This window comes from Festucalex cinctus, chromosome 2 (assembly GCF_051991245.1).
Source record: "Festucalex cinctus isolate MCC-2025b chromosome 2, RoL_Fcin_1.0, whole genome shotgun sequence".
Classification (NCBI taxonomy): domain Eukaryota; kingdom Metazoa; phylum Chordata; class Actinopteri; order Syngnathiformes; family Syngnathidae; genus Festucalex; species Festucalex cinctus.
Window position 1 is genome coordinate 25267481 of NC_135412.1, and position 26158 is coordinate 25293638.

Sequence of the window (26158 nt, forward strand, 5' to 3'; positions counted from 1 at the left end):
TTTCGTTAAAAGGTGGGAAATATGTCAAGTGTCACAAAAAAATATCCCGAGTAGGACACTACATTACTGCGAATCATTGAAACCAGTCGTTTGGAGCCGCTAGCAACAAAAAATGGAGTTTGTTGGAGGCAAAAATGGAAGTGGAAGCATAAGGTATGTTGTTTTTGCTTGAAACACAACTTACAATCAGAAGTTAATGTTATGACCCACTGTATATGAAAAAGAGAGAAACTACCTGATATAAAATGATCTGAGCGTATCCTCGTACTTTTTGTGGGTGCAAATCAGTTACGTTGTAGATGGCGCCAGCCACCGTGCTCGTCTTTCACTCCTCACTGTCTTCTGGCTGGTTTAGAATCACTGCCGGCAGCCGAGAGAACGATCTCATCTATCTTTGAACCATTAGAGCATCCGTAGGCCACGCACAAATTCACCATAGCATTGGTCACTGATTTATCAACTGCTCGACTTATTTTTTAAGTCTCACTGATTGTTTTCTAATGTACTCGTATTGACGCCCCCTGCCCTCCACCGCAAGGGGGCGCACTTAAACGTGACGTCACACTAGAAGGGTCTATTGTGCCATGACAATACAGGGAGTCATCGTTTTGACTTTACAACTGTTACGTCCGGTCCGCCATTTTGGCTCCTCCTCCGCCATATAGCCCATAGTGTTTTCCCCTCGTCCGCTATGTAGCCCTTAGCTAGTGCTAGCGCTTGTGCACTTGTGGGAGTATCGTTGGCATTTTTTACCTCTTTTTTCCGCATCATGGCCCCACAGAAGAAAGCTGCGTCTTCTATCAATGTTGATCCAGCCAAACGAAAAACAATTTCCATGTAAACGAAGCTAAACATCATCAAAAGATCGCAGAAAGGAGAGACACCGACGATTGGCAAAGACTTGGGATTCAGTCGGACAGTTGTACAGCATCTTTTTTATTTTTATTTTAATGTGTGTTTTATTTTTTTTAATGCAAATTATTTTAACGTAAATATTAACTTGATGTAAATCCGACTTAAGTCGAAATTTGGGGTACATCGCTAGCGTAGGAATGGAACTCCGACGTAACTCGCACACATTAGCATTAGTTAACTGTTGGCTTCTGATAATGGCACTTAAATGACTGCTCAAATACAACGATGTCGATGAAATGCTGCCTAAAGGAGTGAAAATACAAGCAGCAACTGAGTCTTTATGGGCGTTTACTTTTTTCTTTCCACTCGGGCAGTAAAACTGTGAGGTAGATGTGCTAACCACCAGTGTGCTGCCATGAAAACGTGTCCGCTTTTTTCCTCGAAGTGACACCCGAGCGTCCTGAATGAGGGATTGGCTGATACTCAAAGTAGCAACGTGTGATGCTGCAAAAGGCAGATGCTTGAGATTTTTTCCACCGGGGTGGAGCTGATGCTGATGCGGAGCCGTACACAGTCGCTGCATCACTCTTGTATAGGAAATGACTCTGGGCAACGCGGCCATGGCAGCTGTGAAGCACTTGGGCTGATGGTGCCTCCCTCCATCTCCCCCCGCCGCCGCGACCATAGGGGAGGTGGGGGGCAATCATGTCTGACTCCAGCGCGACAGGACTGATTTTAAACAAGGTACGTTACGAATGATGCGCTGGGCTTTGTTGCATCGCTCTGCAGGCAAGAAATCGTGGTCACGAATCCTCCATCCCCTCCCGTTTCTATATATAGACCCAATCGCCACAAAGTTGCACGTTCTTCCAGGTGGCAAAAGGCGAAGAGTGATTGAGAAAACAGGCACGATGACTTGAATGATCATTTCTGCTTTCTTTTCTACTGCTGTAGTTTGAGTGTGTGAAGTGTCAGTGGAAAGTTAGATGTCATGGGAGGTAAGCCGCTTTGAAGTTGTTGTCTTTTGAAGTTATTTAAATACTGAGCCACAGAAGAGGAATGGATGAGATTTTTTAAATCAACATATTGAAACCCAACTCGTTTCTAGGGCAAGAATAACTTATTTTGATACAACTGCTGTTTGAAAACATCCTGGATTGGCATATTGTATGGGTGTCAGGCGATTACAATTTTTAATCGTAACTTCAATAGTTAACTCACAATTAATCGCAAATTTTGTCTGTTCTAAATGTACAATAAAATTTACAATTAGAAAAAGAGTTTTCATGCGCTCGTAAAAGTTGAACAAAATATGAAACTAATAGAAATGTCTGCATATTTTAGTCATTGATACAGTAATTTACAGTAACCCCTAACCTCAATTCATGAAATTGGGTTACAATCTAAAAAAAAAAAAAAAAAAAAAAAAAAAAAAAAAAAAAAGTTGTACTGTCCTGTAATCACGATTGTAATATTGATTTGTGTTGAGGTCATTTTCTGCCACTAGATGGCATAATTGCATTTGTAACACGTTGGTGACAGCTCAGTGCATTTTTCTTTTAATTATAAGTTATCCAATCTTTATAATAAAGTAACTTGTGAAATTATGCTAATTTCTAAGGTTTTAAAATACAACTTGATCCCAATCTCCACTAATATATGCATTCTAATTAAATTTATTGCGATTACATTTTGACGAGCAGGGTTATTATTAGAGTTTTGGAATTTTCATTTTAGTTTTTATTTCGTTTTGAGTTTTGTTTTTTTGTTTTTTTAATTTAGTTAGTTTCAATTAGTTTTCAGGGTGGTTCTGTTCGTTTTTATTCGTTTTATTTATTTATTTTTTATTGCTTAGTTTTAGTTTGGCTTGTGAGTGTGGATGGTTGTTCGGCTCTGTGTACCCTGCAATTGGCTGGCAACCAGTTCAGGGTGTACCCCGCCTACTGCCTAAAGCCAGCTCAGATAGGCTCCAGCACCCCCCTTGTGAGGAATAAGCGGTCAAGAAAATGGTTGGATGGATGGATAGTTTTAGTTTAGTTTGTTAGTTTCAGTATTAGTTTTCGGTTTTGTTTCGTTTAATCTGTATTACTTGTGTTGTTCTGGAGTTGGATCCCAAAAACGCAGACACAAATAAGATTTTATTTTTAACTCTTTATTCGCATAACATCGTAGAACAAATTTGACTAGACAAGAAACAACGAGAATGTATCGAGAATCACGAGATGCTAAGCTAACTTGGGCTGTGGAGGTGCACAGAGGAACAGAGGTAATAATCCGACAAAACACACTTCTCAGTCATGCTTATATAGATAGCGAATCGATCTGATTGGCTGTGACTAGACATGTGGGAAACAGGACTGAAATGGCATTATCTGATTGGCTGTTGACCAGATAAAGAGATTAAAGATTCTTGACATCACATATCTTCTGACATCACATAGCGTCTTACCAGTTGAAACTAGATGCTGGTTATCTCAGTTCAAAGCAGACACTTGACCTCACGGTCATGAACCAAACATAACCCTTGCATGGCCCAAGCCTAACCCTTGCATGACCCTAGTCATGACAGTATCCCCCCTTAACCTTGCATGACCCTAGTCATGACAGTAAACATAACCCTTGCATGACCCTAGTCATGACAACTTATGCGCAATATTTAATAAACAACATGGTAAAATAAAAAAAATAAAAAAGGAACACATTTCTTACCATGGTAAAATAAAAAAAGGAACACATTTCTTACCTAGCATTGCATTTTGGCTGCATTCAATGAAAAAGCAGGTGATCTGAACCATTGGAGCCAAAAGTCAAGCAGGCAAATTTGTGGCCTAGGAGCGACATCATCTGAAGGTGCTTTTCTATAGGCTGCTGCTAGATGACATCACTTCCGTGTGAAATGCTTTCAAACGTCTTGATTCCAGTTAATACTGAAATAAATCTACTTAAAATCACATTTAAAATCATCCCCAAAGGCTCATGTATTAAATGACTTAACAAAGACTAAAACAAAGGACATTTTTGCTATATCGCTAGTTTCAGTTAGTTTTGAAAACATGCATTGTAGTTTCAGCTAAATTTCGTTTTTAAAAAGCATTTTTGTTATTTATTTTATTTCGTTAGTGAAATTGTTTTTTGAATTTTAGTTTTTGTTGTTAGTTTTCATTAACTAAAATAACCTTGGTTGCGACTGGTACAGGTACAGGTTTTCCAAGTAAGAGGCGGTCATTAATCATGTGTTAAAAAAAAAAAAAAACTAGTGGCATAAAAGAAAATTTAAATTAACTCAAAATGAACGCACTAATTTTCACTTCACTCAGTTTTCGGTCACCTTCACATCTTAGCACTTCTTGGCACTCTTACATTCCTTCCAATGGCTGCTTGGCTTTGAATGAGCATCTCGCTGGGAGTCCCATATGTTAAATGTCATCTGGTCGCAGTCTTGATCATGCCATTGTGTTGACTTGTGCTTGTGCTGCACTCAGGATAAAGCCAAATACGGTGTGTCCTAATATTTGCCACATCTGCATCTACTATGTTGAAATAAGTTGTAACAAAATACTTGGGAAAATAATGATTGGTGTTTGTTTATTTGTATTGTCATTTTTTTAAGTGTTTTCCCATGTTTGGTTAATTTTGTTGTGGTTGGCTGAAACCAACTTTGGCCATTTTGAAAACGATGGTTTGGTGCAAACACAACACTGTTCATCTGATTTTTCTTCCACAATTAGTTTTCAGCCACCTCATATGAGGTTTTTTTTTTTTTTTGCTTTGTGTGTGTCATTTAAAAAAAAAAAATCGACTTAAATGTATATTTTTCCATCCATCCATCCATCCATCCATCCATCCATCCATCCATCCATCCTTCCATCCATCCATCCATCCATTTTCTTGACCGCTTATTCCTCAAAAGGGTCGCGGGGGATGCTGGAGCCTATCTCAGCTGGCTCTGGGCAGTAGGTGGGGGACACCCTGGACTGGTTGGCAGCCAATCGCAGTGTATATTTTTTTAAATTATTATTTTGGGTTGTTGTTGCTCGCACTCAGATTTGTTAATTTTGTTTTTCCTCATTATGGAGGCCCAATGAAAGTTTACTCCCATTGCTAGTGTTTTCTGTCGACAAGTAAACAGAATTGAAATGAATTCGTTAGCGGCTAAAGTGTTTTGCATCACGTAGTAGCGTTAATATCCTCCTGACTACCAGGAAAAAAAATATTGTCCAATCATGTTTATTTTGATATTCCCCAATCTTTGTGAAGTAACTGGAATACTGCAAAATGAAATTTTTGAATAAAAAAGTTTTTATTTTTAAGCTATGATGTGTCCACGACAGAGGACATTTTTTAAAACTTAAATGCTAGGCTCAAATACAATTAAAATAATTCAAACAATACTTTGTGTTCTTAAGAGTCTTATAGAAAACGTGCAAACAACATTTAAAGCCTAAATTTGTTCAATCAAAAGTGTTATACACTTACTTTTCCTCTTCCCTGAAAAGTGCTTGCACTGAGGGAAGCCGTTTTGTTTTTTGATGCAATCAAATGCAACAAAGCCCCACCCCTACACATTTGGTATCATTGGAAAGTCCTCCATAGAGCACAAAAGGAGTTAATTCAATCGTATGCACTGGGTGGGAGATATTCAGGTTTAAAAAGGTCCACTACAGAGGACAAATTTGAATTGTTGGTAGTCAGGAGGATATAGCAACTTCTCTTACACATCTTGAATATGATTTCATTTAAAATAATATGAATACAATTATAAATAAATACAATAAATTAATCAATATACAACAAATATCCATCCATCCATCCATTTTCCTGACAAGGGTCGCGGGGGCTGCTGGCACCTATCTCAGCTGGCTCTGGGCAGTAGGCGGGGGACACCCTGGACTGGTTGCCAACCAATCGCAGGGCACACAGAGACGAACAACCATCCACACTCACACGCACACCTAGGGACAATTCGGAGCGCCCAATTAACCTGCCATGCATGTCTTAGGAATGTGGGAGGAGACCGGAGTACCCGGAGAAGACCCACGCGGGCACGGGGAGAACATGCAAACTCCACCCAGTAAGGTCCGAGCCTGGACTCGAACCGGAGACCTCAGAACTGGGAAGCAGACGTGCTAACCACTCTACTACCGTGCCGCCATACAACAAATAAATAAATAAATACATACATACATAAATAAACAATACAATACTTTTATTTTTAGCTTTAAGTTTAAAGCAAACTTCAACTGGAGTGCCAATCAATAGCTTCAGGTCAGCACTTGCCCTCTTTTTTTTTTTTTTAGAATTGTTCACTCACTGAGAAGTTTAGTGTACATTGGTACACCAATTTTTGCTCACAACTCAAGACAAAAAAATAGCTTGTATCTCAAATTATTTATCCATCCATCCATCTTCTTTCCCGCTTATTCCTCAGAAGGGTCGTGGGGGGTGCTGGAGCCTTATTCAGCTGGCTTTGGGCAGTAGGCGGGGGACACCCTGGACTGGTTGCCAGCCAATCAAATTATTTATAATATTTATATAATGTATGACAGTTGTCCACAAAATGAATCACTGGACATGAAAATAGACAAAAAAAAATGTATGATAGGCAATAAATAAAAATTAGTCAGAAATGATGTGAATCCCATTCTTCACATTTGATAGCAGCCATTCTTTCGTTTAGGGTTCCGCCGATTCCTACACTAGTCGACCCTCGGATTCCGACCTGTCCCTGGAGGACGACCAGGAGGCGCCTCGGCGTGAAGCCGAGCGCCAGGCTCAGCTGCAGCTGGAGAGAGCCAAGGTGAGGTCACGGCGCTTATCCTTATTATTGGCAACACTTGTCTGATATTTTCTACTTTTTTTAAAAAAATGTTTTATTTTTGTTATTGTGAAAGTCGAAACCAGTGGCCTTTGCAGTGAAAACCAATGTTAGTTATTGTGGGGCCCTGGATGAAGATTGTCCGGTCCAAGGTGCAGCCATTAATTTTGAAACCAAAGACTTTCTGCACATCAAAGAGGTGAGAAGAAGCCATCTTTGTGTCATGACCACCTCTGCCGCGTTTCGACGCAAAAGATGCTGAAAGCAGCGTGCGATTTGCTGCCCTGCAGAAATTCAACAATGACTGGTGGATCGGTCGGTTGGTGAAAGAAGGCGCAGACATCACTTTCATCCCCAGTCCCGTCAAACTGGAGGCCATCAGGATCAAACAGGAGCAGAAAGCAGCAGCCAGGTCAGAGGTCACGCAGACCATATCCACACTGTAGGCAAAAGTGGCCACATTTGGAAAAGGAGTAGAAGTGGGGAAAGCTATGCATGGTTGTCTGAAATTAGCTCCTGCAAGCTAGCTGCAGGATTGGCGACTGGCAGTAGCGGAAGTGAATTCTATACTCTATTACTAGCTTCTATATTTTTTGAAGCATAATCACAAAGACTGGTGTTACTTGGTGGTTTTTATTTCCTCGTCAGGGCTTTCCAAATTGGTGTAGTAGCTGTTTTTATTTGTACAGTGGTGCCTTGAGATACAAGTGATTCATCTTTCGAGATGCAAAAACAGTCAGCCGCATGACAGATGTGTTTTTTGCTTTGACTTGCGAGCACAAATTTCAGATATGAGCTCTCTGTGGTGGCAGTGAATTCAATTCACAATAATCAGCAATTTAGCAAATAGAGAATAATTCTTCAAAAATGCTTTAATGCCTCCTACTTTAAGTTTACAGTCAAACTAAAAACTGGCAGAATTATACTACATATTTAAAAACGACGACATAACCTATCTTAGTGTTAGTTAGTCAGCTAGCTTAATGCTAATGCTAACACATAATGGAAACATACATAAACTTTAAGCAACTAATATTTAAAAATAACACACTGAGATTATGTCTGCTTTTAGGCAGCTAGCTTAATGCTAATGCTAACACATAATGGAAACATATATAAACCTTTAAGCAACTAATATTTAAAAACAACAACACACTGAGATTAGATTTGTTTCTGTAGACAAGAGACACCCTCATGTTGATTGCTTGTCTCACTGTTCCAAGACTTTTAGAAGGGAATGTAAACACTTTGAATGCGGCACACTCACCCCCACGCACGCACACACACCTCAGTTTGTGTGTCCTACGTCATCCGCCTGCTGTCAATTGCCCCAAAGCCACATTGCCACGACACCTTTTAATGAAGCTTTCCTTGTTGGCACGCCTGCTTCTTGCATCTCTCGGCTTTGCTTTGTGCTTTTCTCCAAATTGCCACCTGAGGGGGGATTCGCCCACGATGACATTTTGCATTTTGTCGCTCCGCAGGAAAGGAGGCAACGCGTCATCCGGAGGCTGGAGATCCACGCCGCCATCTGCAGGTACGTCGAGCTGGAAGAGTCCAGCTGCCGAGTCAAAGTCAATGAGGAGCTGCTAGCTTTTCAAACAAGAACTGCACCATCCTCTTAGCATACAGTATGTTAGCAGGATCATGTCAGATTTAAAGTGGAAGTCAACCTTAAACATTTCTTGACAATAATATGTTACATGTGACCTCACTAGTCTAAACATAACATTCTGATTAATATTACATTTGTGGAATATTAGTTATGAAGCTAAATCTAGCCATTTTTATCCATCTCCGGGGGCGGCCATTTCACCACTTGCTGTCGACTGAAGATGACATCACAGTTGCTCAGGGCTCAGACAAGCAGGATGTCAGATTTAAAGTGGAAGTCAACTTTAAACATTTCTTGACAATAATATGTTACATGTGACCTCACTAGTCTAAACATGACATTCTGATCTAATATTACATTTGTGGAATATGAGTTATGAAGCAAAATCCAGCCATTTTTATCCATCTCAGGGGGCGGCCATTTTGCCCCACTTGCTGTCGACTGAAGATGACATCACAGTTGCTCAGGGCTCAGGCAACAACCAATCACAGCTCACCTGTTTTCGGACACTGAGCCGTGATTGGTTGTTACCTGAGACACTGTGACGTCACTTCCACTCAACAGCAAGTGGCAAAATGGCCGCCTTCTAATATTGATAAAAACAGCTGGACTTTGCTGCTAAACTTATATTCCATGGGGCTGCATAGAACATATTATTGTTAAAAAAAAAAATAATTGGGGTTGACTTCCCCTTTAACCCCATAACCCTCCCCCATAACCACTGAAAGTGCTCCAATATTAACATCTTGTTTATAACACACTTGCATGCTTTGCTAATGTTTTCTGAACCAACCTAATGACGAGTTACCTGAAGGGCTTCCTCCTTATTGATGTTTGCTCCTTTTTGTTCCGAAAGCCAAACAGAAGCAGAAACAGGTGTGTTTTCCACTAAAGAAATGCCTTCTGTGGCTGTGTCTGTCCATCATTAATAACAATCAGATAATACCATTCGTCATAATACTTTTGTGTCCATCATTTCTACGTGTCGATTTTTATCTGGCGTAGACAGAACTTCTCCCCCCGTACGATGTTGTTCCCTCCATGCGACCGGTGGTGCTGGTGGGGCCTTCGCTGAAAGGCTACGAGGTGAGACAATTGCAGCCTTGATCAGAACCAAAAATACTTCAATACGAGTATCCAGACCCGTCACCAGAAAGAAATTGTAGGGGGGGCATTACCTTTTTTTGGGGGGGGCACACTTTATCAACCTAAATCTAATGTTCATCAGGTTGAACAGCGGCATTGTGACAACTGCAAAAGTGTTCAGAAATATTTTCTGTCACTTAAAAGCGGCAGTTCGTTCTGAAATCTAAAAGACAAACTGAAAAAAAATGTGTAGTTCATTTAGCATTTATTCAACTCAAAAGTTCATTTGAAACAAATCCACTCTTCACTTCTGTAAACAACTATGTCCGAATGAATGACTCTGTGACCCAGCCCCTTCTATCTGGAATTGGCTAGCAGTTGCCTTCATTTGCGTGTTGGATTAGGGCTGTACGATATGGACAAAATTTCCTTTCATTTTTGCCAGACATCTCTATTCTTTGATCTTTGACTCAGCATGAGACTTCACATCATTTTACTTTTTTTATGGTGCCTTCTGTATTTTGTGTTATTTTATTTCTATACTTGTACAGATTTTTAGTATTTTATTTGCGTGTATGCTTATCTACTTATATTTACTCTAATTAATTTTATTTTGTGTTATTTTATTTCACTTGTGTCTACTAAAAGACTAATTTCTATTCCATGCACAGCACTTTGTATGCAGCAATGGCTGTTTTAAAGTGATTTAGAAATAAGGTTGAGTTATGTCGATGATATACAGAAACAACATATGGGTTCAGTGAAAAACTAAGCAGAATATCAATCCAAAAGGATGTGTAAAGTGCTGTTTTTTTTTATTAGAACTTAGTGACAGTCATCAACATGAACAAACTTGGCAATAAAAAAAAAAAAAAGAGAATTCAACTCACATTGTACTGCAACTGCTTTAGTGATAAATAATTTTATGCTCCATAGTTGTTGTTGTTGTGTATGTGTGACTGCTTGGGTCTGTTAACAGCATACTGTGTATTGCTACAATTCATCCGTGCTGTGTGGCTTGACTAATTAAAATAAAAGTTTGACACTCACTTGTAAACGTAACCAGTGGACTCAGGATTCCCATTGATGTCAACTGTGTCATGCTGGATCGAGGCACGGCGTGCTCACTGCTCAGTCCTTGTGCCAGCGCCAACCCAAATGCGCACTATCTACCCGGAAGTAGATTTGGCTAAGGCACGTCTGCAGAGCGCGCGTCTCCCCCCACCCCACCCCATCCCTCCTGATCCTGATTGTCATTGGCTTGCTTAGTTGTCAATCACAGCCAAACTTGAAAGGAGGTATGTGGTTGGCTGGCACGCCATGCTTGACTTAAAACAGAAGGCGCAAGTTTACGTGACTGATAGGACGAATAGTTGGTGAGTCATCTTGCTAGGGCGGGCACGGCTGACTGACAGGGCGGGCACGGACCCCCAAGGCCCGCCCATGGCGACGGGTCCGCGAGTATCTTAACAGGGAATAACTTTGGTCAAAGTAAAAGTCACATATAAATAGTATACAACAATATGGTGGCATTTGTTCTCGGGAACCTTCTCTGCCTCTTCTTCTTGCTTTTAATTATTCAGCATGTCTTCTAGTAGAGCTCAGTGTTGCCCGGGATGTTGTGGCACAGTGTGGTATTACACAAGGTGTGCTATGTTAAAGTCCTTAAAAATGATGTCTTAAAAAATATTGACTGGGGGAGACAGGATGTGAAGATGGAATGTATGGAAGCACCTCAGGCGGTTACAGAAGAGTTATCAATCTTTGAATGTGTCCATAATGGGGTACGTGTCAGAGAACTGACAGTAGCCACATTTTCCCCCTCTTCATTGTGCCAAGTCATTTGATTATTGTGTGTGTGCGTGTCTCGTCATTGTCTTCATTTCCCATCATTTCTGATCTCTTTTGTTCTCTCTCTCTCTCTCTCTCTCTCTCTCTCTCTCTCTCTCTCTCTCTCTCTCTCTCTCTCTCTCTCTCTCTCTCTCTCTCTCTCTCTCTCTCTCTCTCTCTCTCTCTCTCTCTCTAACTGTGGCCGAGCAAAGCCCAGCCTCAAGCCATCCATTTTGAACAACTTTGAGAAAAAAAGAAAAAGAGCCTTTCTTTCAGACATATACAAGCAAACTCACACCATCTGTGTCTTTGTCATCAGGGATATGAATTTCTCTCTTCTTATCTCCTCCAAATGTCAGCATACCTGATTGCCAGTACCCAAAAGAGCAACTCTGTGTAGTAGTTTTTTTGTTTTGTTTTTTCCCGTCACAATTCTGAAAGGACAGCAGTGGTTGAAGAAGAAGAATATCCATTGGAAGTTACGTGAGCTGATGCTGGGGCTCTACACTTGATAGTGCTTGAGCAGCTTCACCACCACCTTTTTTTTTAAATGAACAAAGGACTTTAATTTGGGTCTTGTGTGACTGTTGTCTAAATCTGTTTGTAATGTGCAAGAAGAAACACTTAGTGAAGAACCAGCTATTTTGCGGATTGTTTTAATTTTTGTCGAGTGCTAACTAAATTTAGTTCATTTTGTGGTGTAATTCAAAATCACCCCCACACGTTATGAAAAGCCCGTATGTATAAATTGAGAAGAAGTTTGTTTGTTTAAATCCTGTATTTAAAAAGTGCATTTTCCTGAGTGAAACTGGCAGACAGGCCCTTTGACTTCGAAAAAATGTGTTTGTATTAAATAATGAGTGTTTAAAGACCTGAAAAGTACTGTAAATTAAAACATACTTCAGGTGTATTTAAATACAGTATTTGTAGCACGTTTCACTTATTGTGGGGCAGTCTGGATTTGGAACATAACACTCGCAATGGAGGGAGGTTTCTTGAGTACAATTTTTGGTTGATGTCCCCACCAAAAAAAAAAAAAAAAAGTAGAAGTGTGACTGCTCTCATTGGTCTTTTTGTATTTGTAGGTGACAGACATGATGCAGAAAGCCTTGTTTGACTTCCTGAAGCACAGGTTCGACGGCAGGTGCGTATAGATGTGTCCAACAGTGCACAAGATTGCCCGCTCGTCGAGCACAATTGTCCTTAGATGAGAAGCTTTGTACTGTAGGATCTCCATTACCCGGGTGACTGCCGACCTGTCGCTGGCCAAGCGCTCGGTGCTCAACAAGAAGGCCATCATGGAGAGATCCAACACGCGCTCCAGCCTGGGTTAGTGGTGACGACGTTATTAACCTTCTGCTCTTCTGCCGTTAGTATTCATACAACTCTTCTACTCTCAGCTGAGGTCCAGAGTGAGATCGAGAGGATCTTTGAGCTCGCCAAGTCTCTGCAGTTGGTGGTCCTGGATGCAGACACCATCAATCACCCTGCACAGCTTCTCAAAACCTCTCTGGCCCCCATCGTCGTCTACGTCAAAGTGTCCTCGCCCAAAGTAGAGCACAAATACGCCTCATACACTTCCACTTTCACTTACTCTCTGTTACACTAGAGATGAAAAATACTGGGCTGTATTGTGTAGGGATGCAACGATAACAGCAATATCGTGATATCGCAATATTACATTTGCCACAATATCGTCGTCACGATATTAAAAGTTCCATTTGTGCAGTTCTAGCGCCCTCTGGTGGCTAGTTTTTTTGTTTTGTTTTGTTTTTTTAGTGCAGTTAAATTTTCACAAGGCATATTTTAACCCTTCTATGTTTAAAAACCACGCTAATGGTCAGAAGAAGGTGAACGTAATATGCTTTTGAACTGAGTCAATATGTGGAGGAACTCAATGTGTGCGTGCATTAGCCAGTAAGTGTCTCAATATTAAGTGTTATTAGAGATTGTAGCATTGCTGTTATCTACCAAAGCACAATATTTATTTTTTTATTTTTTTATTTTTTACAGTAATGTATTTTTTCAATATTGCCAATCTCCCCACAATATCGTGATAATTACCATATCGTGAGCTTCATATTGTGATAACGTCGCATTGTGATGTTTGGATATCGTTACATCCGTATTGTGTAGGGGGTGATTCACAGTAATGCTATTGACCTTCAGTGATTCAGGGGATTAATATTCTGCCTTTTGTCTAAAAAAAACACACACACAGGAGGTTTGAAGGAGACAAAACGTGTTTTTTTTTGTTTTTTTCTCAATTCAAAACAGTTCCCAAGAGTCTTCATAAAAGCCCCCTAACATTCTTGGGTCAAAATCCATAAATAATAAAGAATTACATCCACTTGGAACGCTGCTTGAAACCAATTGGTTTTGGTGAGGCCGTTCACTTGTCCACTTGAAGGATCACAAATCAGTAAAAATACACCTTTAAAAGTGCAGTAGAACATGGTCAAACACAAAATGATCCTTCAACTCCACAATGGAAAGTTAGATGAATTTTTAAGAATGTGCTCACACTGCAGATCTGCTTAACTTTGGTCTTTGACATGATTTACAAAAGATTTGTTTAAAACTATTTGGATATGATATATCTGTTTGTAGTTTGTAACTGCTTGTGTGTCTTTTGTGTGGGCTGGACTCTCAGGTTCTGCACAGGCTGATCAAATCTCGAGGAAAGTCGCAGAGCAAACACCTGAACGTCCAGATGATGGCGGGAGACAAGCTCGCTCAATGTCCGCCTGTATGTCACCGCCTTCCTCCATTATTACACCACTTTTTGCATACATCAACATACACTTAAGCCCTCAAACTGGCCAAAGATGAATTTAACTTCAAGTGAATTGAAACATTTATTTGATGAAATGTACCCTGTAGCTCAGGGATCTTCATACTATGGCTCGGGGGCCATTTACGGCTAGCCATCCATTTTTCCGCGGCCCCAACTGAAGATGCCATTTGACACGGCCTGCGAGGCTAGTTGGGAAAAAAAAAATTAAAAACAAGGTGGAGGTGGGCAGAGTGAGAAGGGAAAGTGTCAAAAAATAGATGCCGCTACTAATAAATGGGTTTATATACTGTATAGTTTTTCCAAATATGCAATAATACAAATAAGCAATTTAGGATTAAAATAATTACAGTTTTTCTTAGGGCTGGGTGATAAATAAAATCTTGAATTTTTTTTTTTTTTTTTTTTTCCCAGTCATGCTGGACGATTACGATTTTAATCGAAGTAATACACCCAGCAAACATTTCATTTATTCAAAAACAACAATAATGTGTACCGATTTTAAATCAGTTTTATAGTTAACCTAGCATTCATAATTTGTAATATATATATATATATATATATATATATATATATATATATATATATATATTTATATTTATGTGTGTGTGTGTGTGTGGTGTTTTAAATTATTGTTAATTATTATTATTATAACATTTAATATATTTGAAGTTATATACATTTCTAATACATTTATAATATTTAAATGCACCTCAATTAAATTATTTAATTTTTCAACAATTTCATTTTTAAAATGACGATTAATCAAATTCTTTCAGCTCTAGTCACTCTTCTAAGAGACATGGTGCATAAAAATACTTGAATTTTACGATACAATACGAAAGACAGAAAGCTAGCTAGCTACATACTGTAGCTTGCTAGTTAGCTCGATGGAACATTAGCCAGCTCGCCAGACACACAGATAGAGTACATATGGATGGATTAGTATTTGCTGATCCTATCTTTGTCCCGCCACCAGGAGATGTTTGACGTGATCCTGGATGAGAACCAGCTGGAGGACGCGTGCGAACACCTGGCTGAGTATCTGGACATTTACTGGCGCGCGACCCACCTTCCTTGTTCTGCCCCCGTCAACTCGGCCCAGGACCAAAGCGTGATCACCCCTCCTTCTGCTAACTCCAGTCAACAGGTATGACAGCAAAACATCAATTTAGCCTGCCCCGTGGTATGCCACTAACGGCCATGTTTACTTTCTAGTTCTCTGAGACCCAAGAGTTAATAGAGTGAGCACTTGCAGTAAGTCTTCCTCACACTTTTGGTGCAACATTTGAAGGCCAAAACGTATCGACTTTGCAATGTCGTCTCCTTGTTTGGAAGGCCAGGAGCAGCCGAGAGCGCCACCATGAGGCAGCAGCAGCAGCAACATCTCTCCACTCTCGCGAGAACAGGGACCAACGACGGGAGCAGCTGAAGCGAGACCAGATATGGGGTTTTGGGGTGAAACGCGGCGATCTCACACATGCCGCTCACTGCTGCCCTCTAGGGGAGAGCCACTTGCCTCCGACGCCACGTGACAACTCAGGGTCGCTTTCAGTTTCTGTCCACCTTCCCACTACACACACACACACATACACGTGCACGCCATCAGTTGCTCTGTGTTAGCCTGTTCTACAGTGGCGAGGGTAGACCGACTGTCTGTCTGTCTGTCTGTCGGCCTCTCTGGCTGTTTGTCCGTCAGAATAAAGCCCACTACACACGTGAAGCTGGACGGGAACATTTGCAACTTGACTACCAATTTCTCGTGCAATACTATTACTAGCCCTACCACACACTACTACTACTATTACTAACTATTACCACTACTACTATCACTATAACAACAAATACAAAAAAACTACTAGTACTACTTACTAGTAGGTTACTACTCACTACAACTATAGTAACTTTTAGTATGATTAGTACTACTACTAACATCTACTATGACTCCCCACTACTGCTTGTAGTACTAGTACTTTTACTACTACCACTGCTACTACTACTTAGTACTTTTATTGCTAATGGCTACTATTGCTATTATAATAACTAACTATTAGTCTTGGGGTACTACTAGTTGTATACATTACTATTACTACTAATAGTCCTATTCCTGCTAATTCTACCACTAACTACGACCACCACCACCACTACTACTACTACCACGACCTATATCATTAAAACTATTACTCCTGCTCCTCCTCCTACTACTTCTACTAACAACTAATACTATTACTCCCCACTACAACTAGTAGTATTATCACGTCTTGCTCCAATTACCACTGCTTTACAATGACTAACTACTGTACTGGTTACCACTAGTAGTATTACTCACTATTGATATTACTGTAGTTCTAGATATTAATAGTCATATTAGTACTCAATATTACTAATTCTACTAACACTCCTAATTGTAGTAGTTGTAGTAGTAGTTAATTGACTGAACTTTTATCTAGTATATGGTGGTAGTAGTAATAGTAGCAGCAGTAGGAGTAGTAGTAATAGTAGTAGCCCCTGACGCAACCCACCCATTGTTGGAAATGGGAAGTACACTGCTAATACTATTATTACCACTGTACTAGTTCTACTAATGACTAGTAGCATGCAGTACAATGTGCAATAAGTAGCACTTTATACCACTAGTACTCCTATGGGCTCTTTGCACAAATCCAGCACTTCCTGAACTCGAATACCACTTCTTCATTTCCTGTCTTTCATGAGTGGACAAGCTGATTCATCCAGGTGAGAGACACCTGGATTAAATCAGTTTGTCCACTCATGAAAGATAGGAAACAAAGGACTGGTGTTAAGTTCAGGAAGCAGTTGAGCTGCGCAAAGAGCCCATTACAATGACTAACCACTTGTACCAGGCTACTACTGCTACTATAACAACTAGTTTGAGTACAGCAGGCGTTAGTCGTACCTGCACGCAAGCTGGATGTGTGTAGCGGGCTTAAGACGATAAAAGGCATGTGGAAGGTTCCTCACTAACGCTCCAGTGGCTCGTGTGAGCTGACATTCCAACCAAACGTTCCCTGAAAACGGCACAACTTGTTTCTCGGCGTCGACGCGCTACCGGAAATCTCGAATCTTTACGAGTTGCGTGATTTCCTTTCTGATAACGCTGTAGCCTTTTTTTTGTACAGTTTGTTTTGTACACAAATTGTACGTAGTAGCTGATCACATATCTTTTCTGCATGTCAAGCACAGACTCGCAAGCGGGACAAACGAGTCACTTTTTATGGATGTGCAACTGCCAAACGCCTCACTTACTTAATTGCATCTTTTAAGGTCTGAGAAGAAACATCCAAACACATTTGTCCATAAATGTGTTTCCATTCAGGGGTTTTCAGCAAATCAGTCACATAACTGAATCACATATTTTCATTCATCATACTGCAGCTGACATTGCACCCACAAGCAACTATAAAAAAATGCACCTATATAGAAAATGCACTGACACGAATTAAGCTAATGCTCAGCTTAGTCATTTTTAATGACTTGAAATATGTATTTACAGTGTAAACATACTCATAATTTTCATTTTTCTTGCTTTATTTAACATCCTATCATGTATGACGCATCAACTTTGGTTGTTATTGTAAATAATCCAACGTGCATGACATCAATGTATTGTGGTTTCATCAGAAGGGCACAGATGATGTGACCACCAAATGTACGCATTATCAACTCTTCATTGTACAGACGGTATGTTTATTAAGATGGACATATTATTAGAATTGTAATTAGGGTGTTTATCCAACTGCACATATGATACTACGAGGAAGCACACAAACTGATAACAAAAACGACAGAAAGCATGTTTTTTTTTTCTTTTTGTTTTACCTACTCCACATTTTCAAATACAGTGGTACCTCCAAGTTGGAATCTCTACAATTTGAAACAAAAATATCTAACTGAGATCAGCAATATTTGGAATAATTCCTACTAGCCATCAAAACTCTTTCATAAAGTCATAGGCAGTGATTTTAAGGGGAACTTTTAAAAAAACTCTCAGGCCTGCTCTGGCCAACTTTTTGTTCCAACTTCAAGCTACCACTGGAAGTGCATTCAGGGCAGGAAGGTGCAATGAAAAATGAATGCCTTGCTTGGCATACAGCAGGCATGCTAACTTGATGTGTATTCTTCTTCTTACAACCAATCAACTTGCGCACCCAAAAACGGTTACAATCTGGGGGGGGGGGGGAGGAGCACACATTCTTCAAGGAGGTTCTGTATGCAATACAAAGTGAAGCATTGCCCCGAAACACGGCTGAGACTATCAAGATACCTCCTCAGGTACTTTGCGGAGTATGTTTGTATGCACTACACTCTCCTTTTCTTGTCTGCTTTATGATGCAATAAATGCACTCCAAATTCGGACCTGACATCTCATGCTTTGCATGCAATGCAACATATTCCACGCTGCAATTATCCAATGTCCACCAGATAGTAACGTGCTGCTACAAGTCTCTCCGAGAAGTGACTCCAAGTGACCACCGGAGGGCGTGCTGTGTGCAACAACAGTTCGACCACAGTGGAGGTAGTCATAATATGAGCAAGAAATTGTAAAAATATTTGATCTAGATTTCATTTAATGACCGATGCAAAACCTCTGAGAAAACAAACACAAACAAAAGCATCCAAATGCTCACAATTGTACATTTTACCACATCGCTACATTCAAAATGGGCAATTTCACATATTTCTCCGTAACTAAAACTCTTACCGACGTTGGAACCTTCGCATCAGTTGTCTGATAAAAATAATAATACTACTACTAATAATAATGATAAATAAATCATTTTTATCACAACCGAATCATGTGAAGGAATGTGATGCCCTTGATTTACCATTAGGGGGAGTCCTTGCTCCTTACGGATTTAGGAATTTGCAGTCCAGCTTGATTGACACGGTAAGTTATACATAGCCTAACTGTATATAAACAAATGTTAAAATGTTCTGGTTGTATTAATTTATTAAAAATTTGGGACATTTACATCGTAACCTTTGGGGAATTGTATTTACTGTTACGTATTATGGCATCAAGGTTGTTTTGCTTTGGCCAATGTAAGTTTTATATGGGTTTTTAGTTGGACTGTTTTATGGCACGAATTATACATGCACTTAGGCTGTGCGGCATTCATTTCCCATCGTAAATATGGTTATTTTACCGATCCAGGAGGCACAGACGCTCAGAAAGGAGAACTTGTATGTTGTAAAGTCTCAGACTTGAGATACGATCACTTCATGGTTGCAGAAACTCCACTTACGTCACAAGCAACAGCAGCAGTTGGGCAGATGAACAATTTCTCGAAAAAGAGGATTTCAAACTGTTTATTGCTCCTCCCAGGTGAAGATCACTCTCAAACTAAACGTAAAACAGAAAACTAAACCTTTAACTTCTTTATCTTGATTTCAGATTTAAAATTTATTGTTAAGAATACATGTATTAATAACAATGAAATTGAGTTGTGTATGTAACAGTATGATGAGATGATTGTACATTTTTAATGATTTTCACAGTCATATGATGCGGCTGATGACGAAAATAAGTTTGCCACTCCGAGCTACACCATTCAAATTATTATTATCAGACAAAACTCATCATACAACAATTAAATCCAGTTTAAGGCAGTAAAAAAAAAATCATTATCATGTGTTCCACTTAAACGGGGATTAGTACTGTCCCAATAGATGTTTTTATTAGGGCCCAACTGATATGGATTTTTGAGACCAATGTCGATTTTGATATTTGGTCGAATAAAATTTCGATAACTGATTAATCTACCAATGCTGAATAAAATTTATTATTTTTTGGTTTCTTAATACCAATAAATGCATGAGTTACAGGCAGAACGAAGAAAGAAAGAAAGAAAGAAAGAAAGAAAGAAAGAAAGAAAGAAAGAAAGAAAGAAAGAAAGAAAGAAAGAAAGAAAGAAAGAAAGAAAGAAAGAAAAGAAAAAACTATTGTAAAAAAAATCTTTTTGGGCTGAATAATTAATAAATTTGTCGGGCCATCGTTTTTGCATCGTAAAATCACACGCCAGTCTCAGAAATGTTGGTTGTGCAGTTCCTTGCTCTCAGTCCAGTGCCAACTTCACAACAAAATCGGCAGTTAATTCCACACCGACAGAGTTAAATGTAACACTTCCAAAGTGTTCACCAAGTAGAGCTAAAACGACACTTTTGAAAGTGTTACATTTTTTATGGTAGTTGAAATTTATCACTAGTCAGCACTGGTCAGAGTTGATTTTACACTGTGGAATGTTCAAACATTTTGCCTCTGAACAGTTACTCATGCCCAATTCTGAACACTGTTTGAATCAGAATGTGTTATATTAACACTGCCAGTGCTGAAAATACTAAACTTTAACAAACAAGTTTTTGCTGTGCAATCTCTTCTGTGAGAGGAAATGACTTCATGAGCCCAAACTTTGTTTGTTTGACTGTCAGTGTTTCCCAGTGATAAGTGAGGACAAGGAAAATGGCGCTGACTTTCTCTCAAACTGAAAAAAAAGGCAGGTGGGAAGGTAAAGCTTAATTTCATATCTAACACGATCTAACACGAGGTGATCAACACCGGAAAATAACACCTGCTCTGGTCACCATTTAACTCTGAAAATGTTAAAATAACACTTGAGGAGTTAAAATCAGCTCCCAAAAATGTAACCCTGAAATTTCAACACTCCAATTTTTGCTGCGTTGTGGCCACTGATCTATTTATAACTGGATAGCCGATCGGCCACGACTTTTGAGGCCGCCATATTGCTCCTCCCAAGAAACGGTTCTGGGCATACGATCCGATACATTTACAGGATCGAAATTGGACAACATTTTAGACAGTGCGTAGTAGAAACAGCATGATTTATGGTGTTTTAAATGTATTAAACATAAACAAGAAGACTTCAGACATTTTACAACTTAAATACATGTATAAATTATATGCGTAATGATGTTTAGTGGTGGCACGGTGGATGAGTGGTTAGCACGTCTGCAATAAGCTAGAGCACACAGAAGGCTTTGATGCAGCCTCTCACCTGCAGTAAACGGGTGAAAAATTGGTACTAATTACAAAACGGCCAGGAGGTGGCAGCAGAGTATAAGAGATCAACCGGGGCCGTGTTGAAAACAAGCTGTTTCCTTACGATTCTAAGCAGATTTGTGATTAATGCTAAAACTTAGCTATATTCTAATGCTAATTGTTGCAAAACGGAAACAGATAGAAATATAGTTGTTGTTGTTTTTTTTTTGGGGGGGGGGGGTAGATTCCATTATTATTGCAAAAGAACACAATATTCTGTGGGCCTTGCAAAATCAGTCAAAATCCAGTAAAAATAAATAAATAAAAATCAGGGAGCGAAGGGGGTTGCTTCAGTAAAAATAAATGGGAGGGAATGGAGTTAACTTGTTAAAAAATATAGTGACCACCCCGGCCTCAAACTAACTAACTACGAGCTGTATATGTCTCATCTTTACGTATACCGTATAGTTTTTACAGTAGTCTGTTCTTGTGGTGGGAGCAACAAGATGGCCGCCCTGTGACTTTAACGGCTTGCACTGGCATCGGCTATCCAGTCATATATACAGGTCAGTGGTTTTGTGGCCCACTCCTCGCCCTCATGGCCGCCCCTCATCCACAAAGGTGAGTTGAGTGGCGTGCTCCGCCCGTGACGCTCCTCCCAGCAGCCTCGGTAGGACTTCCTGCGACTGGGGCGCCGCGAGAACCTGCCCGAAGTTGAGCTCGGGAGGTGAGCGTGCGGAGAATGACGGCTGGGGGTAAGAGTGGCAGAAAGGCTGGAGCTGATGTTGGGCCGGCTCCATGCTCGGTCCTGTTAAGTCCAGCAGAAGAGGTGCGCAGGAAGGTGACAGGGAAGGGATGGAGGAGGACCAGGAGGGAAGCGGCATGAGCTTTTGCTCATGCGGTGAACTGTGAAGGGATGGCGGAGCCGAGCAAGGAGACCCAGCTGCGGAATTGCCAGGGGCGACCATTCGTGAATCGGAACAGCGAAAGGGGTCAAACTCAGCCGCGTGTGCGCTTCTGCAACCGTCCGATCGCGCCGCGCCGAGCGGAGACAACGCCTCGGGTATCATGATGCCCTCGAGGTGGGTAAAAAGGGGCGGAGCCGGGGAACAAGCATGCGAGGATATGCTGGGAGGCGGGGTCACGGCGCTGGGGATCAGCAGGGTGGAGGAGGCGTTGTGGAAAAGCGGTTTGAGGAGTTGGGTCATTTCCTGAAGCTCCTGAGTCACCGTGGTAACCTGGCGGGAAAGGACCTTCATCTGATGCAGACGTAACCCAGTAGAGAAATAAATAAATCAGAGATCAAATTCGGTCACAAGTTTGAGTGCAAACGTCTCACCTGGTGTTTTAGCTTCGCGATAGCCTGCATCGTGTCGTCGTCATCGGCTTCCTCTGTGGACGGGCGAGCACATACACAAATACATCACTGACAATCCCAGACGCTTTCCAAATTGAGTGTACAGTAAGTGACGCTTTGTGTGTTACCTGTGGCTGAATCGTAGATGGGAAAATTCTGTGTAGTAAAATTAAACTTTGCGTCCGGACTGCATTGGTTTTCTGTTTCAATGCCATCTACAAAGCTGAGTGGGAGCAAATGTGAATATTCAGATAAATGAAGAATTAAATTGTGTATGTATATATACACTGTTTTGATTCTTTCATTTTTAATAATGTAACAATGTACAAGTGCCTCTTGGCTATGTGTAAAGTCATTCACGTTAGACCAATTACATCTCATTTGTGTTCATATCGCACTTTTGCCTCTGCAGGCAAATTATTAAAGTAGTCAAACGACATTTCATCACATTATGAATCCCCACAAATCAAATTACAACCAACCAAAGTCCAATGCTATTCAATGAGTGGAGAGCTTGTATTCATCAGGCAAGGTTTGACTTGTGACGTAAACTCAGAAATGTCCGTTCAATGTGGAGACATTTTCCCACTGTGCGAATGTACTCTGTCATCGATGCTTTGATTTGTTAACCCATCTATGAAGTTGTGTGTGTGTGGGGGGTTTTTTTTTGCATTATTTGTTAGCATAAGGTTAAACAGGCTTTTCATTAAGGCAAAGCTTATATGGTTGCTTAAAATAACAATTCTCTTTATTTGGTCAATTACCACAATTTTCTACTAGATAATGTCATTGCTATTAAAATTTTTGCCATTTGACTTTTATTTTCTATTTTATTTTATTGTTTATATTCTATTACCTCTGCTGTGTACCAAACAGAACAGTGCTCACAATTTCATTGTATTATACCTGCTATACAATTACAATAGAGGAGTTCCATTGTATTGATGTTTACTTTAATAGTAAACTTGAACTGGAATTGGCAAGGGCCAGCTTTTTTGAAAAATGGCTTACTGTCATGACTCATGAATAAAATTGAGTTGCGCATGTTCAATTTTGGCCAGCAAATCAAAGCAACACATCAGCTGAATGACAACTTATATCTAAAGCACTTCTGTGTGTCTCCAAGATGTAAACTGACCTTTGCTTTGATTCATGCTGCAAGAAAGAAAGAAGAAAAAAAAAAAAAGACGTGTGGAGTCCCATTGAGACCGAATGAAGACAAGCTCAGCACCCTGCCTGGAGTGAGATCAATGATTGTTTTCATACCGAGGGCTAAGCTCTGGCGGTAGGCAGCTGAAGCTCACCACGGGAATCTGCAGGCCGGCGGGCCGAGCGTGATTGCCGGCGGGTCTGAAAGGTCTCGGCGGGAGCAGCGGCGAGCGCAGAGGGGAGCGCAGTGGCGAGCGCAGGCCTCGGCCCAGTCTGCCCAGCGGGGGCAACTTTGGCAGAGGCGAGCGTTCCTCCTCAGAATTGGACCCTTCCTCGTCCTCCTTGATGGACGGAAGCTTCTTCACCAGTCCACCGTTGCTCTCGCAGTCCACCTGAAAATTCGGAGGATGAGGCGGAATGCAGTGTTCATTCATGGCGGTTGTTCTGTTTACGCTAGCACTGCCTTATGGGAGCTATTTTTATCACAGTGCATCTGTCATCCGTATTGTGATTTTCGAGTCAGTGCAAGGGGCCGCTGCAGGTGTTTGCCAATTTGGCAGTCCAGTTTCTGCCAAACGACCGGCGCGACAGACTTGGAGATGCGCCTGGCTGTGTGGCCAGTGCAGGCTAGACAGCTGGTCTAATGCAATTCATTCATAAATATGTGAACAGCGGATATCAAACCTTCTGAGTCATTGTACAATGTTATTTCACTTTTGTGCTGATTATGAATTCAGCTGTTTGTCCGCCCTGTCGAGTTTAAAGGTTTTTATGTATATATAGGGTGTTCCAAAATGGTTGACCCCATTTCGTAGGCCAATAATTTTGACAATTTTCGTTGAAGTGACTTGTGAAAAAACGTTTCAAGTTTTTGTGTGTAACGTTTGGTATCTTTTCAGGTTAAGAAATGCCGTTCACTTCAAAAGAAAAGGCATTTTGCGTGTTAGAGTATGCTCGGAGTCAGTCACCATGAAAGACAGTGCAGCGTGCCTTCTTCACAAATTTTGCAAAGAAGGCACCAACTACAAAGCAAATTAGGACCTGGCACCAAAATTGTCAAGAAAAGGGGCCTTTTTGGCACAAGCTCGAATATCGACTCGACGTGTGCAGAGTCACAGGCGGCGCTCATATTGAACATTTATGAAAATCTGTCATAGAACCAACAAATATTTGTACTTTTCTTTGTAAATTTAACCAATAAAACTTCAACATAAAGTGTATTTACTTTCATTAAGATCCATCAAGTAGTTTCCAAGATATGGGCATTTAGAATGGGGTCAACCATTTTGGAACACCCTTGTATTATTCCATATTTACTCTTTTATTACATAGAATTAATTGTAAAGCATTTATTCAACATTTTGCTCTCTGTTTGGAGCTGCTGCAAGTGTATTTAACCTCAAGACATCTGTTCCGAGTGGAATGCCGGAAAGAAGACAACCTTCAAGGCAGTAAACAACCTTCAAAGACAACCTTTAAAGACGAGTGATTGTAAAAGTTCTATTGTTAAAAGATGTCTCCTGTTTTTATGACTGCTGTGTTTGTTGTCACAATGCTGCTATTTGTCTTTTCTATTTTCCCCACCTCCATAGTGACCATTTGTTAGCGAACTCCATTAAAAGAGAAGAAAAGTGAGTGTGTGTCAGTGTGGCCCAGAAGCATGTGATCTGCACACATCTCTCTCTCCTATCTCTCCTCGTAGTACGCGTAAAAAAGGCCTTGTTGGTGAAATATGTGTGTTGATGAAATTATTTTTTCGTTTTCGTTGATGAAGTCCATCTTCTCTTCCGCACCCCAACCCGACCCAATTCACTGGCCTGTGCTCATCTGCGAAATTACCGACATGGCATTTAACACACCACACCATAATTTATACGGGTCACCAAAATAGAACCCTATAAATTTGACAAAGCTGAGATGCTGCTGAATTTTTGAGAGTAGGGAAAGTTCCCATTCAAAGAGTTGCACTGGAGCTGAACTTCATTCACTTTATCAGCATGCCTGTTCAAGAGTGCTCTCATTACGAAGCAGGCACCATTCACTCCTCTCGGCTGCTTCTATCAAGGGAGGAATCGCCTCCATTCCTCTCCATCTCTTTTCCCCCAGCATCTCTATCTTCTTCATCCAGTGCACGTGCAAGCAGGACTGGTATTTTTAGATCACAGAGGTTTAATTTTAGCTGAGGTTTTGCTCTGAGGGAAGGGGGGGCTGTTTGGGATTTCATTTTCTGTGTGTGCTGCACGTGCCGCTGCGAGTGTATCGGGCAAATGTGTCGGAATGCACAATGTGCATGATGGCACACAAGCGCAAACGTGCTTAATTATGTGCCGCAGAGTGCATTTACAGTCGCCTGCGATATGCGTGCGTAAACAAGGGAACGCTAATCGAAATTGTTCATCTTCCTTCCCCCTGTAGCCTCCTTTCATCTTTGTTACAGCAGCTCATCTGCATCTGCATGTAGTTGTCATTCTATTATTATCCGGCTAGGGGTGACCCCCTCCCTCCCCAGGGTGACCCCCCCTCCCTTCCCCACCTCTCTTCCAGCACTATATTTAGTAGGGGTGTTAAAAAAAAAAAAATCGATTCAGCGATATATCGCGATACTACATTGCGCGATTCTCGAATCGATTCAATAATCG

The 26158-nt window shown here is 40.7% G+C and overlaps 2 protein-coding genes across 4 annotated transcripts in view; one reads left to right on the top strand and one right to left on the bottom strand.

The window, feature by feature from the left end:
• The first annotated feature begins 1218 nt into the window (after positions 1–1218).
• On the top strand, positions 1219–18372 carry cacnb3b (calcium channel, voltage-dependent, beta 3b). The gene is made up of 14 exons (XM_077514003.1): positions 1219–1599; positions 6533–6652; positions 6747–6869; positions 6961–7082; positions 8155–8207; positions 9142–9161; positions 9291–9371; positions 12287–12345; positions 12430–12530; positions 12602–12753; positions 13855–13950; positions 14975–15145; positions 15214–15252; positions 15334–18372. Exons 1-13 carry the CDS (start codon positions 1561–1563, stop codon positions 15241–15243), a joined length of 1167 nt encoding a protein of 388 aa, XP_077370129.1. The 5' UTR covers positions 1219–1560; the 3' UTR covers positions 15244–15252; positions 15334–18372.
• Positions 18373–19384: 1012 nt separating this feature from the next.
• Positions 19385–26158, bottom strand: part of LOC144014286 (voltage-gated delayed rectifier potassium channel KCNH8-like) — a 30643-nt gene continuing 23869 nt past the window's right edge. For 2 of the 3 annotated variants that reach the window (XM_077514005.1, XM_077514004.1), the window contains 4 exons: positions 23637–23911; positions 22499–22593; positions 22353–22405; positions 19385–22272 (listed from right to left, as the gene is read on the bottom strand). In XM_077514005.1, the coding sequence (XP_077370131.1) occupies positions 21610–22272; positions 22353–22405; positions 22499–22593; positions 23637–23911 (1086 nt within the window). In that variant the 3' untranslated portion in view covers positions 19385–21609. The remainder of the gene's footprint in view (positions 22273–22352; positions 22406–22498; positions 22594–23636; positions 23912–26158) is intronic. The other variant, XR_013282439.1, reaches the window with a different exon arrangement.